The sequence below is a fragment of the Boleophthalmus pectinirostris genome, unplaced genomic scaffold, assembly GCF_026225935.1.
Source record: "Boleophthalmus pectinirostris isolate CB_2022bp ecotype Guang Dong unplaced genomic scaffold, ASM2622593v1 HiC_scaffold_21, whole genome shotgun sequence".
NCBI lineage: Eukaryota > Metazoa > Chordata > Actinopteri > Gobiiformes > Gobiidae > Boleophthalmus > Boleophthalmus pectinirostris.
Window position 1 is genome coordinate 22,568,520 of NW_026571175.1, and position 14,587 is coordinate 22,583,106.

General features: G+C 43.3%; 1 protein-coding gene across 1 annotated transcript in view; it reads left to right on the forward strand.

Annotated features, from left to right (window-relative positions):
- The window catches only part of ash1l (ash1 (absent, small, or homeotic)-like (Drosophila)), a 44,180-nt gene that overhangs the window by 2,655 nt on the left and 26,938 nt on the right, over positions 1-14,587 (forward strand). The window contains exons 3-5 of the mRNA XM_020932747.2: positions 1,393-2,093; positions 4,747-8,968; positions 13,766-14,378. Coding sequence (XP_020788406.2) covers positions 1,527-2,093; positions 4,747-8,968; positions 13,766-14,378 — 5,402 coding nt within the window. The 5' untranslated portion in view covers positions 1,393-1,526. The remainder of the gene's footprint in view (positions 1-1,392; positions 2,094-4,746; positions 8,969-13,765; positions 14,379-14,587) is intronic.

Consider the following 14,587-nt stretch of genomic DNA (forward strand, 5'->3'; position numbering starts at 1 on the left):
TGCACTAGTAAGACCTGCAGCCGAAGTTTCAGTTTTCGCTATAATACCATAAAACTGATTTGACTTGGCATCAGACAGTGTACCGTAAGTGTAATTGCAGTAATTGAGGTGGTTTACCGTATCATTGGAGGTTAGAGTAATGTTTTGACTTTCTCAGACAGTGTCCTCCTTGTGTTAACTACACAGGCTTATTTTTGGCTGCTTGTATGAGTGTTTCCAATGAAAGAATGGGGAGAGCATTTGTCACTGAGCAGAAGAAGGACACTGGGAACAGTCTTCTGCTGGTGGTGGGCGAAATGTGTTTTTGATTATGGCAGGAGCAACACAGCCATGAGTTGTTACTACCGCTTTCCAAGTTTGTGAAGCAAATGAGGAGGAGGATAAAAAGGCTTTAACAGAAATGCACAAATACAGAGATTGATTAAGTGTTGAGGAAAAGTGCGAGGTGTGATTTGAGTGTGGTATGTGCAGTAAAGGGGAGTCTCACATTTGGGGAGATGGAGTTTGTAATTGCAGTAAACAGAAAAAACTGGCCAGACTCCAAATATGCTGTGTGCGGTTTAGCCATAACAGTGTTTCCGGTCTCATGAACAAACTTGTTTTGAAGGTCTTAAAAAGCAGAATCTTTCTACTAATGATTGTACATGAAGAGATTTGACTGTGTCTCCATTATGAGCATTCTAATGCTTTCTGCTAATGTAAGCCATAGAGGAGATGCTGCTGCTGCTGCATTTTGCTGCTCCATCACTCTCTTACGGTGGCCCAGGCAGAGAAAGGCGGTCAGGTCCTCTGTCCCGTCCCTCTGGGCTCAATGTGCTGAGGTCACACTTCTGAATTGCCTCCAAATGACTTCACTCAGAGAAAGCACCTGCTTCGGGCGAATCCCCATTAAATCACTCAGAGGCCATTGGGCGCCGTGGACAGCTTCATTGAAGTGGGCTGTCCTCTAAGGGGCTCAATTAGGAAACAGGCGGCTTTAGCTGCTCCTGTGCTAACACTGACCAAAAGCACATGCTTCTTCTACTGAAATAAGTTAAGACAACTTGAAATTGGAGTTTCTGGTCCCTTGGGACAGACATGACTTTAACTGTTAAATCTGAGCTTGTGCAGTCCTGTAGTCCTTTAAGCGGAGGAGACTTTACTCAGGTGAAACAACCTTGGATAAATAGGTTACAGATTGTTATAGCCACGAGGACAAACACGTCATAAAAATTCACCTAGATGGGATGAAAGACGCCCTCTAACAAAACAGATTATAAAAATGTTGCCCTTTCCTTTCTCCCCGACTGCCAGACCCTTTATACTGTGCTATTTATAAACCAGGTTTTTTATTTCTTGTGTGGGACTGTAACTAATATCAATTTTCTTCTTTCTTGTTTTTCTCTCTGACAGTTGAAGGACGGAGACGAAGGGCTGAGAGAAGTCACCTCAGATTTACCCCCTCCTCCTCTTCCCCTCCCAGCCCTCTAAACTCCACAACAAACTCTCACCCTATCCTCTCCCTGGGACTCCGCAGCAACCTTTCAATGGATCAAAAAATGCAAGGGGCAAGCGCTTCTCCAGCCGGGGAGCGAGAGAAGGAAGGAGGAGGTGGTAAGAAGGAAGAAGACGAGGAGAAAAACAAAGATGGCGGAGGTGCGACTGGAGCAGGTGGGACAGGAGACGACCCATCTTTCTCTGTTAAAGAAAGTGGTTTGTCCGACGGAAATCTCAAACTGAAAATTGGCCTCCAAGCCAAACGCATGAAGAAGCCCCCTAAAAGCCTGGAAAATTACGTTTGCCGCCCAGCTTTCAGGGCAACAGTCCGTCACACACCGCGTAGTGGAGGTAACTCAAAATCCAAAAGTGCGGCATCGTCTACAGGAGATGGAGCGAGCCAAACTAAGACTCCTGCAGCTCAATCCAAGGACAAAGAGAAGAGAGAGAAGAGCCCTTCAGTCAACAACAATAAAACATCTTCAGTTAATAAATTGACCTCCTCTTCGACCCCAGCAGCAGCTAAAGCACCTACGCCTCCACCCTCCGCACCTTCACCTGCTACAACCAACACTCCTGCACCTACCCAAGTAAACGGAAACGCTCCAACTAAAAAGGTACCTCTAAACTCTAAACTGTTCATTTGCATTCACGGTCTGGTTTATAAGTCTATATGGTCACATTTTCTAGTGAGTTTTTTCACAAGTTAATTTTCAAGTTATGGCTGCAAGATTAATTGTGATTGAGTCAAAATCACAATTTGAATGGCACAATTACCAAAATGCAAAGGCTGAAAAGTTTTGAAGTACCATCATTTCCTTCACAAACAACTAAATATTCTGTCTTGCAAACATACAAACTACTAACCCTGTAGATTAGATCTATACAAGCAGTTTCTGAAATGTGATTCTTCTATTACCGGTAGTAGGGGTGGACGATATATCGATATTTTAAATATATCGAGATAGTTTTTAAACTCGATATGAATTCTGACATATCGTATATATCGATATAATGCTTATATTAAATTTAGAATTCGCCGCTTCGCTTGTTTACCTTCTCTCTCGTCGCTTCCGCGCGCCCCCGCCTCCCTGATTTTGTTCGCTCGTGTCTCCTTCACTCCTCACTATCGCCTTGAACGCCGAAAGTTGGTGCCAGTGAAAAGCTTCAAGCACCACGAACCTTTTCCAGACAAGATTTACAGACCATCAGCAGCACATCCTCATATTCCACCGAGTCGCGTCCTTTAGCCCGAAAGAAGCTAAATGAGCTGAGCTGCGTGAGAAGTGCGCTGTTTATGCAAATGAGCCATGCGCTTAAGTTTCGTTTCTGTAAAACGTAAACACACGTGCGCAAAACTGCATTAAACACATTATAATGTCAAAATGGCTGATGTGGCTCTAGAGTCATTGTGCTTTATATATTGTAAAGTTTAGTAATGTAAAGTTTATTTATGGAGAAGATTTTAATGAATAATCTGCTGCAGTGTCACTTGTACAATAGTGTTTGGAAACGTTGGGTTTGATCTGCAGTGGATTGTGGGAAACCTCAGAGCTCCTTACTGCTGGAACATGGATCTATTAAAATAAGGAACATCCTGAGTTTCTTCTGCTGAAGGAGCTCATGGTTCTGGTTCTGGTCTGGATAACAGAGTTAATGCAAAGATGAGCTTGTCTTGAGTTGTTTTATCTATGAATGAAAAGAAGGAAATATGTATTATTTATTTTATTTTACAGTTAAATTATTATTTATGTAATTAGGTTTTTTGTAATCTTAAATGTTCCTATATGAACTGCCGACCTCTTACACTTCAATAAAAAAAAGGACCTTGTGGAATTTGGCAGATTTGTTTTTGCAGTTTTCAGTTTTAGGGGATTATTTTTTCTTGAACATATATCGAGATATATATCGTATATCGAGATATAGCAAAATATATCGAGATATATTTTTTGATCCATATCGCCCAGCCCTAACCGGTAGTTTGTGAGTTCCATAAATTAATCTTTTAGTCAATTTTCCTAGACGTGTTTGAAATGTGAACTTTGAACAGAACCCTATTATTAAAACATAAATTACAAATTGAATCACAATCAGAATTGAATATTTTTCCCCAAATCGTGCAGCCTAAGTCTAAATTTCTGTCTTATTTAATCTCTCTAGCAATCAAATTAAAGAGTTATGTTTTTATAATAAGAAAAGCATTGGAATTTGAAAAATGCTTTCTCAATTATTCCAGTGGTTAGTGGGAAAGCCCAAGTAGTGGTCAAAAGATGCACATAAATTGTCCTTTAAATTTCATTGTGTCTCCTGCCCCCTGTGTCTGTCTTGTCTCTATGGGCACTTCCTCTCCCCCTTATGCGTTGCTGACCTCTCTCCCTGTCCCCCGACTGACCCGGATAAGTGTTATTGAGCTCCTCCTCCTCCGTGCATGCCCACTATGCAGCAATGGGCAGTCTCTTGTCAATAAACTGGTGTTAATGATAGCCTTCCTGCGCTGTAATTGGTCTTTTCAATTTCGCTGTTTCTACATCTAGTTACTAAAATATTGTTCATGTTGATTTCACTATTTATTTTTTTCATTTTCTGTATTTAACTATACCTACCTACAAAACAGGTTTAAGTTTAGTTCAGTTAGCTGTAAGTGAAATCATTATCAAATGCTATCTAGATTGGAAAAATTGTGGTGTCTGGGTCAAAAAGGCAAACAAATCAAAGCCAATATTACTCTATTTTCTGATCTATGTTATAATGTTGTTTCCTAATCAGAAATACTCCAGTTATAGTTTGTTTAATCAACACATGTTTAACACACAAGCCCTGCATATTTAGGCTGAGTTCTTGTCTTGTTCCACCTTGTGATGTCATGTGATAATACAAGACGTGCTCCACTGTGTTTTTAAACTCCATACACCTTCCTAGAATCACTTGGATGATTTCAGCCCTGGAATTTCCTATCTCTCCTGAACTAAAGATAAAAGGTAGCTGTTAACTTGAAAACTACTGCCTCATGACTTCACAAGGTAGAATAGACCATTTTGAGCTTTGGCGATGTAGACAGACTAATAATAAAGGGTTACTCAAACATGTGCAAATGAAACAAAACACAACTGCAGGTGTTAAAGTTCACAAAAATAAATTTTGCCTAAGTTTATGTTTTTTTTTTTCTTTTTTGTTTTGTAGATTAAACGTTACTTACTTGAACAGTGCTTTACAGCACACAGTATGTATTTACCTTTGTAGTTACATTTTTCTGTCTTGTTTTGTTTCCAGGGGACACCAAAGACGGATGGCAAGTCTGATTCAAAGTCGGACTCAAAGTCAGCCAACACCACATCAGAGCGGCCCCTGAATCTCCACCGGCCTCCTCCGGACAGCAAAACGCATTCAACTGGAAAGAAAACCTCCACTTCACAATCAAATGCACGGACATCTTCACCTTCTCCACCCGTTAATTCATCTAAAGAACCTAGCTTTGATAGTGTAAAGCCCCCTCAGTATACATACAGTGCAGCCCCGAAAGCCAGTGAGGACAAAAATGGACAAAACTGGGGAGCACCTACAGTGACTGAAAAGTTAGCTCAACTTATAGCAACACGCCCACCCACTAAGACCCCCAAACCTGCCAAATCTGCAAAAACAGACCCTTCTCCTCCTGCTCCTCCGGTCCCCAGTTCAGGCTTCATGGCGCCTACTGCAAAACAGCGAGATCGGGCATTGGCCAACAGAAACACATACTCACGAATGGTTCACCTTTCACCGCCGCCTCCTGTGTCTCGGCCCCCTGGTAGGCCGTATGGGTCAAAAAGCAAAGATAACATGGACAGTTCATGTCCTGTTCCAGCTCAGAGGAAAGAGGAGAGCGATGGATCTGTGAAAACAAGTAGTAATAACAACAACAGTAGCAACAGCAGCAGCCGCAGCAACAGTCCAGCTCTGAGCTTCAGTAACAACCGACTCTCAGCCATTTCAAAGGAGAGCAAGAGTGACAGTGGGAGCGCTAAGTCACGTTCAGCACACTCCTCTCCACATAGGACCCCTTCACTGTCCAGTACCATTTCACCCAACATCCCCACCACAGAGCAGAGGGCTGTGAGTCACCTCAGCCCAGCCTCATCCCAAGGTCAACACGGCCGGGACAGTCCGTCTGTGACCGAGGAAACAAGTGCAAAAGAACATGAAAAAGACTGCCCCAGAGACCTCACCAAATGCCCACTTTCAACAGCCTCAGGAAAGCCAGATGGAAAAGAGAAAGGAGCCACTCATCAGTCACTGCAGGCTGAACGAGGGAAGAGCTCTAGTCCCAGTAAACGTAGTCCTAATCGGGACAGTGGGAGACCAGGCCGAAACAGTAGCCCCCCTGAGCCTGTGAGACAGAGGGCACCTTCTCCAGAGCCAGACGACGATGGACCCCCCACACCCCTCAGAGATGACTCTGCAGACTCCTCCATAGACTCCCCCTCAGAGCAGGACAGCAAACCCCTGAAGAAACGCAGGGGCAGAAAACCACGCAACAAAACTGACAGTGAGAGCAGCCACCGGAGCTCATTAGACCAGGACAAAAGTAGCCGTCACTCATCTCCAAGTGCAGAGTCTCCGCTACCTGTTAAACGGCCGGTGGGCCGGCCTCCCAACCCGAATAAGGTCAGGTCCACTTCTTTGTCTCACAGTGACATGTCAGGCCTATACACTCAGCAGCCCAGAAAACGTGGTAGACCAAAGTCTAAAATGCCAACACTAGACGCCCCCTCTCGAGGGAGACCCCCAAATAAGTTTACCCCCTCTAAAGTTTTCCCATCTTTCATGAAGTCCAAGGAGGAACAGGATCCCCCTGTTCTTCACCCAGAGGTGGATCTGAATCCCCCTCAGCCTATGCCTAGAAAACGAGGGCGACCCAAGCGCCTCCCCCCCACTCTACCACAAGAGGGCCAGCCCCCCACGCTGGCCCCAGAAGCAGGAGAGAGGTTTCAGAACAGAGGGAATGGACAGCTCATCATGAAAACCATCATAGGCAAAATCAATAAAATGAAGAGTGTCAAAAGGAAGCGCTTGCTCAGTCAAATCCTTCTCGGTCCCAGGACAGAGGAGCCCCCCAAAGCCGCCCCTGTGGTCAACACTGTGGAAGACCTTGCTGCTTCTTTTGGTGGGAAACTTGGCCCACAGATCAATGTGAGCAAAAAGGGCACAATATACATGGGCAAGAGAAGAGGCCGGAAACCTAAAGCAACTCCTAATTCCAACAGTCCCACTTCTGAGCCTTTCCTGTCCCCGAGCACCAGTCTGTATCATCACCATCAGTCCCAGTCGCACCATCACTCCTCAGAGGTTTTCCCCTCCCCCTCTCTCTCCCAGTCCAGCGGTGGCCACAGCCCTCACAGCGATGCCAGCTTTGTGGAGCCTGGTTCAGTGCACTTTGGCAGCCATTCCCACTACTCTAGCTCCCACCATGGACACAACTCCTTCTCCTTCCCTCCACCAACTTTCTCTGCCCCAAATCCACGTAACCCAGGCCTGCTGTCATCATCACTGGCCTCGACTTCACAGAAAAAGTCCTCCTGTCGTGGATATCACCATCACCACCATCATTACAGGCAGCATTACCATTACCACAAGCTCTCCCCTCCCAGGCCCCTTCATCCCACTTCGCCTGCTCCCCTTAACGAGCTAAAAGAGGCCACGCCGTCACCCGTCAGCGAATCCCACAGCGAGGAGACGGTGCCCAGTGACAGCGGAATAGGAACAGACAACAACAGCACTTCTGATCGGGGAGAGAAAACTGGAAGCAGTTTGGGTGGGCTTGGCCTAGCACCTGGTCTTGGAGGTGGGCTGCTGATGCCAGGGGTGATGGGTTCAGCTATGGGTCCAGGAGTGGGACTCAACTCCAGGGGCAGGCGGAGACATTCTGCTGTACATATGGAGCACCCCTCGCCCTCACCATCCCCCCATGGAGCAAGAACCTCGCCCGATGCCAGAAGACCTCACCCAGCAGCTCCCGCCTCCTCATTACTGGGGCACAAGGAAAAGCACAAGCACAAATGTAAGCGCCGTAGTCATCACGGGTGTCCTGGCTACGACAAACTCCGAAAGCAGAAACGGAAACGCAAGAAGAAGTACCTACAGCTACGCTCCCGACGGCATGATCCAGACTTTTTGGCAGATTTGGAAGAAATTGTAATTAGACTAAGTGAGATACGGATAGCACATCGCACCACAGGGTTCAGATTTGGCTCTGGATTAGGCCTAGCAGGGCCAAGTCGACTCCCTGGGCTTGGTAGTAGGACCGGTTTAGGAGCGGCTGGCCCACCCCCTCATCACTACATTCATAGAGATCTTCTACCTACAATCTTCAGGGTTAATTTTGGCAGTTATTACTCCCATCCGGCGTATTCCTGCGACCCACTGCACTATATTCGTAAACCAGATATGAAGAAGAAGCGGGGCAGACCTCCCAAACTCCGAGACTCAATGTCGGAAGTCCCGTATGTTCCCGGACTTGGATTTCCTCTCTCAAGTGGAGGATTCTATCACCCTTCCTACGGCATGCCCTACTCCTCCAGCCCTCTCAGTCTTGGCTACTACAGAGGCTTCCCTCCCGCTAGTCTCTTCTCCCATCCGCATCACCAGTCGCCCCATTCGTCAACGTCCCACCACCACACGCCCACCTTCCCCCCTTCCCCCTCCTCCTACATGCACCACCCCTCGCATCTCCTGCTCAACCCGTCGAAATTTCACAAGAAAAAACACAAGTTGCTAAGGCAGGAATACTTGGGGAGTGGGAGGTCACCTGTTCTGTTCCCTCCCATGTCTTCTGAGCTTTCGTTCAACTGGCACCATAAACATAAGCATAGACATAAACATAGAGAACGCTGCGCTGAGGAAGACAGAGAGGAAGGAGCTCGAGGGGGATCTGTGGGTAGGTCTAGTGCGGACAGTGCGTCATCAGCGAAGGGGAGTAGCAGTTTAGGAATGGCGGAGTCTTTACAACGGTGCCGCTTTGGTCGTGATGCACCTAACGGTAACACTAGCAAGCAGGGTACCTCTGGCAACTCCCCATCTTCATCCTCTTCATCATCTGCGGATCGGTACAAGCGAAAGGAGGGGTCTATGTCGTGTTTGGGCCCATCTAGACTAACTTTGGGAAGCAGTTCCAAGGGACACCACTCCGGAGAGTCCTGGTTCAGAATGGGTAACAGCTGTGAGGCGGACTACGCAAAGTTATCAAGAGGTCACTCTGCGTCAAACCAAAATCCGTTCTCGGATGCAGGGGCCGAAGAGCAGGTAGGGTGCTCGGACAGTGAAGATGATGAGCCGCTGTCACCTTCGGAGGAGCCTGAAAATGACTCCCCGAACTTGACAAACCTGTTCACCTCGGCCCTATCCCGCAATAATATGAAGAGCAGTAAGGGCAGGAAGACAGAAGGAGAGAGCACCTTTTCACGCCTGGACCGGGCCATAAGGAAAGACCGCTCCACTTCAGCAGAGAGGAGAGAGCTAGGTAAGATGATTTATTTAATTCACAAAACAGTCATATTTATTCAAAGATGCACTATGTAATTTTTCTCATGGAGCAATAAATGGTGTTTGTTTTCATCGAGATGTTCAAGCTTTGTCTGGAATGTTCTGCAGTTTGGAATTAAAATGATCTTCTTAGCGTTAACTCAATAAAAAAAATGCCATACTGCTCAAAAATACCTTAAAAACATGCTTTCATAGTGCAATCATCGCTGCTTCACAAACTTGATGTATAACTTGGCCTTGTGGCGTTATCTGCTTGTCTTAATGGAGAGATGAGAAGTTAAATGCCATACTGTGGAACATTTAGGCAAAGAAATAACATCTAAATGGAGACAAGCTGTTGGCGGACTCTCCACCAGAAATGTTGTGCAACCATTTCATCAAATCACTCACTCTCACATTCTCTGGCAGTGAAAAATGTAGAAAAGTTATGATTCCTGATTTAGGAGGTTGTGACATTATTTATTGTTTTGCAATATTAACCCGCTTTCTTGCTTATTGCCTATTTCCTGACACAGTTTTGCTGTTTATTACAGATTTTTCTGAATCTAGAAAGTGATGTTACCATATTCTACCTGTCTCATACAAAGAATTTGATAATATTTGAGACAGTCCTTTGATGATGTTAGCTATAGGGATCAGTTGCACCAAATTCTCATTCCTAAAATAGTTCCTGGTCAATTAACTACTTCTGTTGGACACGATGATTGCTTATGCCTATTTATAGCTGTTCTGTGCTATCCATTAGCCCTGTGACTTACTAGATGGACTTAATAATACACCACAATCTGTGCACTGAAGTCTTATCTCTAAAGCTTGCATTGTTTCAAAAGCACATAAATCTTTTGGGAGTGCTGCTATGAAATGTCGTGGTTTTCCTGTAACTTTGTACCCTTCTCAGTTGTGGCTGTTGAAACTCCAGCGCGTTCAGCTGTTGCTCTGTTTGAACAAGGAAAATAACTGGAAGTCTATGTTTTTCACGTCACTAGAACGGCAGATGCAGCATTCACACTAGAGGACATTTGGTAGCTCTTACTGGTGATTATGGCCTTGGCAAGAGAAAGCATATGTAATGTATTAGACAGGCTGTCGCACTGTGAATGGTAAAGCTGCAGTTTATTCTATGTAAAAGTGGGTTTTTTGCTTACTTTCTATATTTAGAGACATCCCCCCCAAAGCCACAATTCAAGGGCTACTATTTTGTATGCACCTGGGTCAGGGACTAGGGGATTTTATTCATGTGTTTTCAGCTTCCTGTTTATAGATGATACTATCTTGTGGACTTTTGTTTTGAATTCTTAATTGCTTTGGCAACAGTGCTGGATTTTTATCATCCTGCAACCCGTGAGTAGGATTTCCAATATTCTGTACAGAAGCAGCACTTTGTAAATGTTGAAGTGTGCTTTGTAAACTGTAAGCGTATCACTGTTACTAATAGATTTCTCCTTGTGGTATGACTACTTTTACTACTACTTTAGACCTGACTCAGTCCTAGTTTAGACTTGGTTGTGATCATAGACTGTATAAAGAAGTGGATAAAGGGAGTGTCGCATTACCCATAGAGTTCAGCTCCAGTCAAACGACTGGGCACTTACAGGAGCAAATTTGGAGCCAAGTTCCATATTAGGAACAGGAATTGATTTATGGACAAAATTACAAAATAAAAACATCAAGATCATGTAGAGAGGGTTAATACCAAAATAACAAGTCTGACAGCTGCAGTTACAGAGAGAGGGGTGACATTTTTCTCAATACAGAGTGACCTGGAGTGAGAGTTGATGGAGCCGGAAGCGCGCCCATGCTCACGTCCTATTTGTAATGCCACTACTAGCATGTTAGCACTGCCCATACACAGTTCCTGCTTGTGACAAACCTGGTAACACTTGGAATGTCAAATATTTTCATAGGTGGCACCTGGTGTGAAAGGTTTGAGAATCATATCAGTGTCTGAGTATGACTATGCACATTTTGGAGGATCAAAGAGATCATTTTTATTGCCTATTACTTACATTGTTTGTTGTCATTACTCTTTTTTGTTATTTATACTTTATTGTATTTTTAGTTGTACAATCACATAAAACAGAGAAACAGAGAGAAAAAGAGGGTAAAAATTCAAACCACATATAGGCCTGTCACATTAATTACTATATCGACTTATCATTCAGTATGTAAGATGGAACAATACTTTTTGGGAGTCAGTATTTATCATGGTAATTTTTCTTTGTACTGCTGAGAAATATTTGGTTATTTTTCTGTAATACAATTTGAGCTGTAGACGGTTGAATTATGAACTTCTATACTTCTTTATAGATACAGAATAATTACTTAAGTTTTGCATTCAGGTATTTATTTTTTGCAGTTCATATTTTTTTTTATAATATTGTGCATTTAGAATACTTTTTGGGTGGTGGTTCCACTTTATGGTTTGGTTTCAGTATTACCGTTTATCATCTATTACTTTAGCAATGTATCACACTTCAACATTTGTTATCATGACAGGCCTAACAAAACATAATCAGGCAAAATCAAGCATAATTGCTGGTATAAATGACAAAAATTTCTGCCAATATTATTCAAAAACATCCACCTTTAGTTTCTGCTTAAAGGTCATTGTTTCCATTGTAAAGATATTATGTATTTTGTCAGTCCACTCATTTATAGTGGGAATTTCCTTCTTAAGCCACTTCCGAGTTATGAGCTTTTTTGCAGCCACCGGTAATACAATAATACAATGCCATAACATGATTCAGCTTTTATAAACTGTAAATCTTCAAAATCCCCTGGATATAATATTTAAACATTTTTATTTATCCTCTTTTTAAAGTTCCTATATTACACAAAATTGAGTATTGTAAGCTTTAAGCCATGTTATAATGTTTTTGCCTCTTCAAAAACATACATGGAGTTCTGTTTTGTTTCATTCACACATGTTTGAGTAATCCTGCATTATTAGTCTGTCTACATCTCCAAAGCTCAAAATGCGTTATTCCAACTTGTGATGTCACAAAGCTGTAGTTTTCAAGTTCAAATTACCTTTTATCTTTTCTTCAGCAGAGAAAGGCAAATCCAGGACTAAATTATCCAAATGAGTGAAGGTGCTTTTGAAAACAGTAGAACACTTCTTGTATTACCACATCACGAGGTGGAACAGAGAGTTTTCTGTTTGAGAGAAGAACTCAGCCTAATTATGCAAAGTTTGTGTGTTAAACATGTGTTGATGAAACAAAACACAACTCCAGGTATGTTTGTGATAAGGACTGTTGGGCTGCTGTACAAAAATAACAGGTCATGTTTTTCCAAGTAAATTCTCTGCCATGTTTAAAAATGAAAACATGAGCAGGAGCAATGTATTTTGGGGCTTAGTATTTATGATGGGTGTTTTTTATTTGTAACAGTGGGGAGACTTTTCCCATTTTTATGTTTTAATGTAAGATTTGAGCTGTAGAGGGTAGAATAAACAACTTCTGTTGCTAATTATTGGTTCATTCTGCCATTTATTTGTTGCAGCTCAGGCCTTTTAATGATACTGTCTATTTAAAAATGTGTTTACTGGGATTATCCTGCTTTGCATTACTGGCGTAAAATATGTTCAGTATTATAATTTCAGTAGATTCAAAATTTCAGTTTGTTCAGTAGAAACTGGCAATTCCAGGACTGAAAGCATCCAAATGATCCTAGTGAAGGTGTTTAAAAACCCAGTAGAGCACTTCCTGTATTACCACATGACTTCACAAGGTGGAACAGAGTGTTTTATGTTTGAAAGAAGAACTCATCCTAAACATGCAGGATTAGTGTTTGTATTATAACATAGATCATAATATAGAATAATATGGGCCCCTCTATTTTCTTCGCCGGGCACATATCAAAGTTAGTGGGGCTTTCACACTGTCAGACTTGCTTGATGTTTGTATCCTTGTGTGCGAGTGAGAAAGGCTGCTTTAAGGTTCTTTGAGGCTGAAGGCCCCGTCAATCGGAGTCAGGGTAATCCCGGATTACAGCCCAGGACTGTGGGTCAGCCCGCGGTCACAGACTGGACTCTGGGGACTGTGTGGGCCAAAGGGTGGGGTCCAGACTGGCATCCAAGACAAGTGTGTAGTAAGGTACAAGTGAAGAAGTAAAAGGGGGTGGCAAAGATCAGAAGCCAACGTGTACAACAGCTGCTTACTATAAAGGCTATTTGTAGTCATTTATAAACACCTTTTACTGTGTAATTGATCTGATGATGGAATGTATACTGTTTATCTTAGGGGAGGTTACACTGTGTTTATGAATTATCTTATTCCTATGGCTTTGAAAATGGTATGTGTGACTATCTATAGGAACTGAATTGTAGGGCTAGAAGTTTATACGCAAGTTTCCTTTACTACAAACAACCATACTGTATTTCCATTTGTTTTATATTTAGAATACACAGAAGAACAATTTATCTTCTCTGAAAAAAAAAAATCCTTCAAAGAGCACTATGTAACCTTTCCGCCACCTACTTTTTGCCCTGGAGACTCCATTCTTACTGTGATTGGGGTCACGTCTCCATAGATCTGACTTGTAACTTTGCTTGGTGGTGTTACTTGCTTGTCTCCATGGTAGATAATGTTAAATGATAGAAGTTTAATGTCATATTGTGGAACATTTCAAGCAGTAACATCTCCATGTAGACAAGCAGGTGGTAGACCCTCCACCACAAAAGTCACATAGTGCACCTTTAAATTCTACAGGTTTTTCAAACTAATAAATTATTTGGGTAAAAGTTGTTAATTCTTTGCTCTGCTTTTGGCAGGGGCATCATCACTTCAGGGAAGGGGAGTCCTACCTGATGATCCTGAAGGGGCTTTCTCTAGACTTCACCAAACCTCCCTGTTTCACTCGCACGGATCTGCATCGTCCCCAGACCTGACCTCCGCCCTGCCCCACCTCCTGTCCCACCGTGACAAGTCCGCTAAGCGCAGCCTGCATCATGTCAACAAAATCCTCCGTGCCAAGAAACTCCAACGGCAGGCGCGGACGGGGAACAACGTGGTCAAGAAGAGGGGCCCTGGACGCCCCAGAAAACACCCGCTTCCCTCCCCTCCACCCTCTCCATCTCCGCCTCTTGATCTACTGGAGCTAAATCAAAACAGACAGAGGGACAGAGTACCAGAGAGGGCATCAGGAGGAGGCCGAGGATGGGAAGGGGACTCGGTCAAAAATGCCATTGAATGTGTGGTTCAGGGTCAGCGCAGGAAAAGCCAAAAGAGGAAACACTGGGATGGAGAGGAGGATGAAGAGGAGGAAGAAGAGGAGGGAGAGGTGGTGGAGAGTGAGGACCGAATGGAGAGAGACAAGAGTGTAGCATCCAAATCTGGAACGGTGAAAAACTGGTCCACCTCAGAAGAGGTCCAAGAACATCCAAGGTGAATACCATGTATTTCAGATACATGTTTATCTATATTAAAAAACAACCAATCAAACTTAAAGCAAGTTGATTAAACTTCAGTCATGTATTTGTATTTGTCATTTTCAGACATTTGCCATACTTTTTTATACACCATATCATTATCATTCAAGAACAACAATAGTAGAATGATTTTAAGAAAACTTTATTTCCAGATAATTATAATGC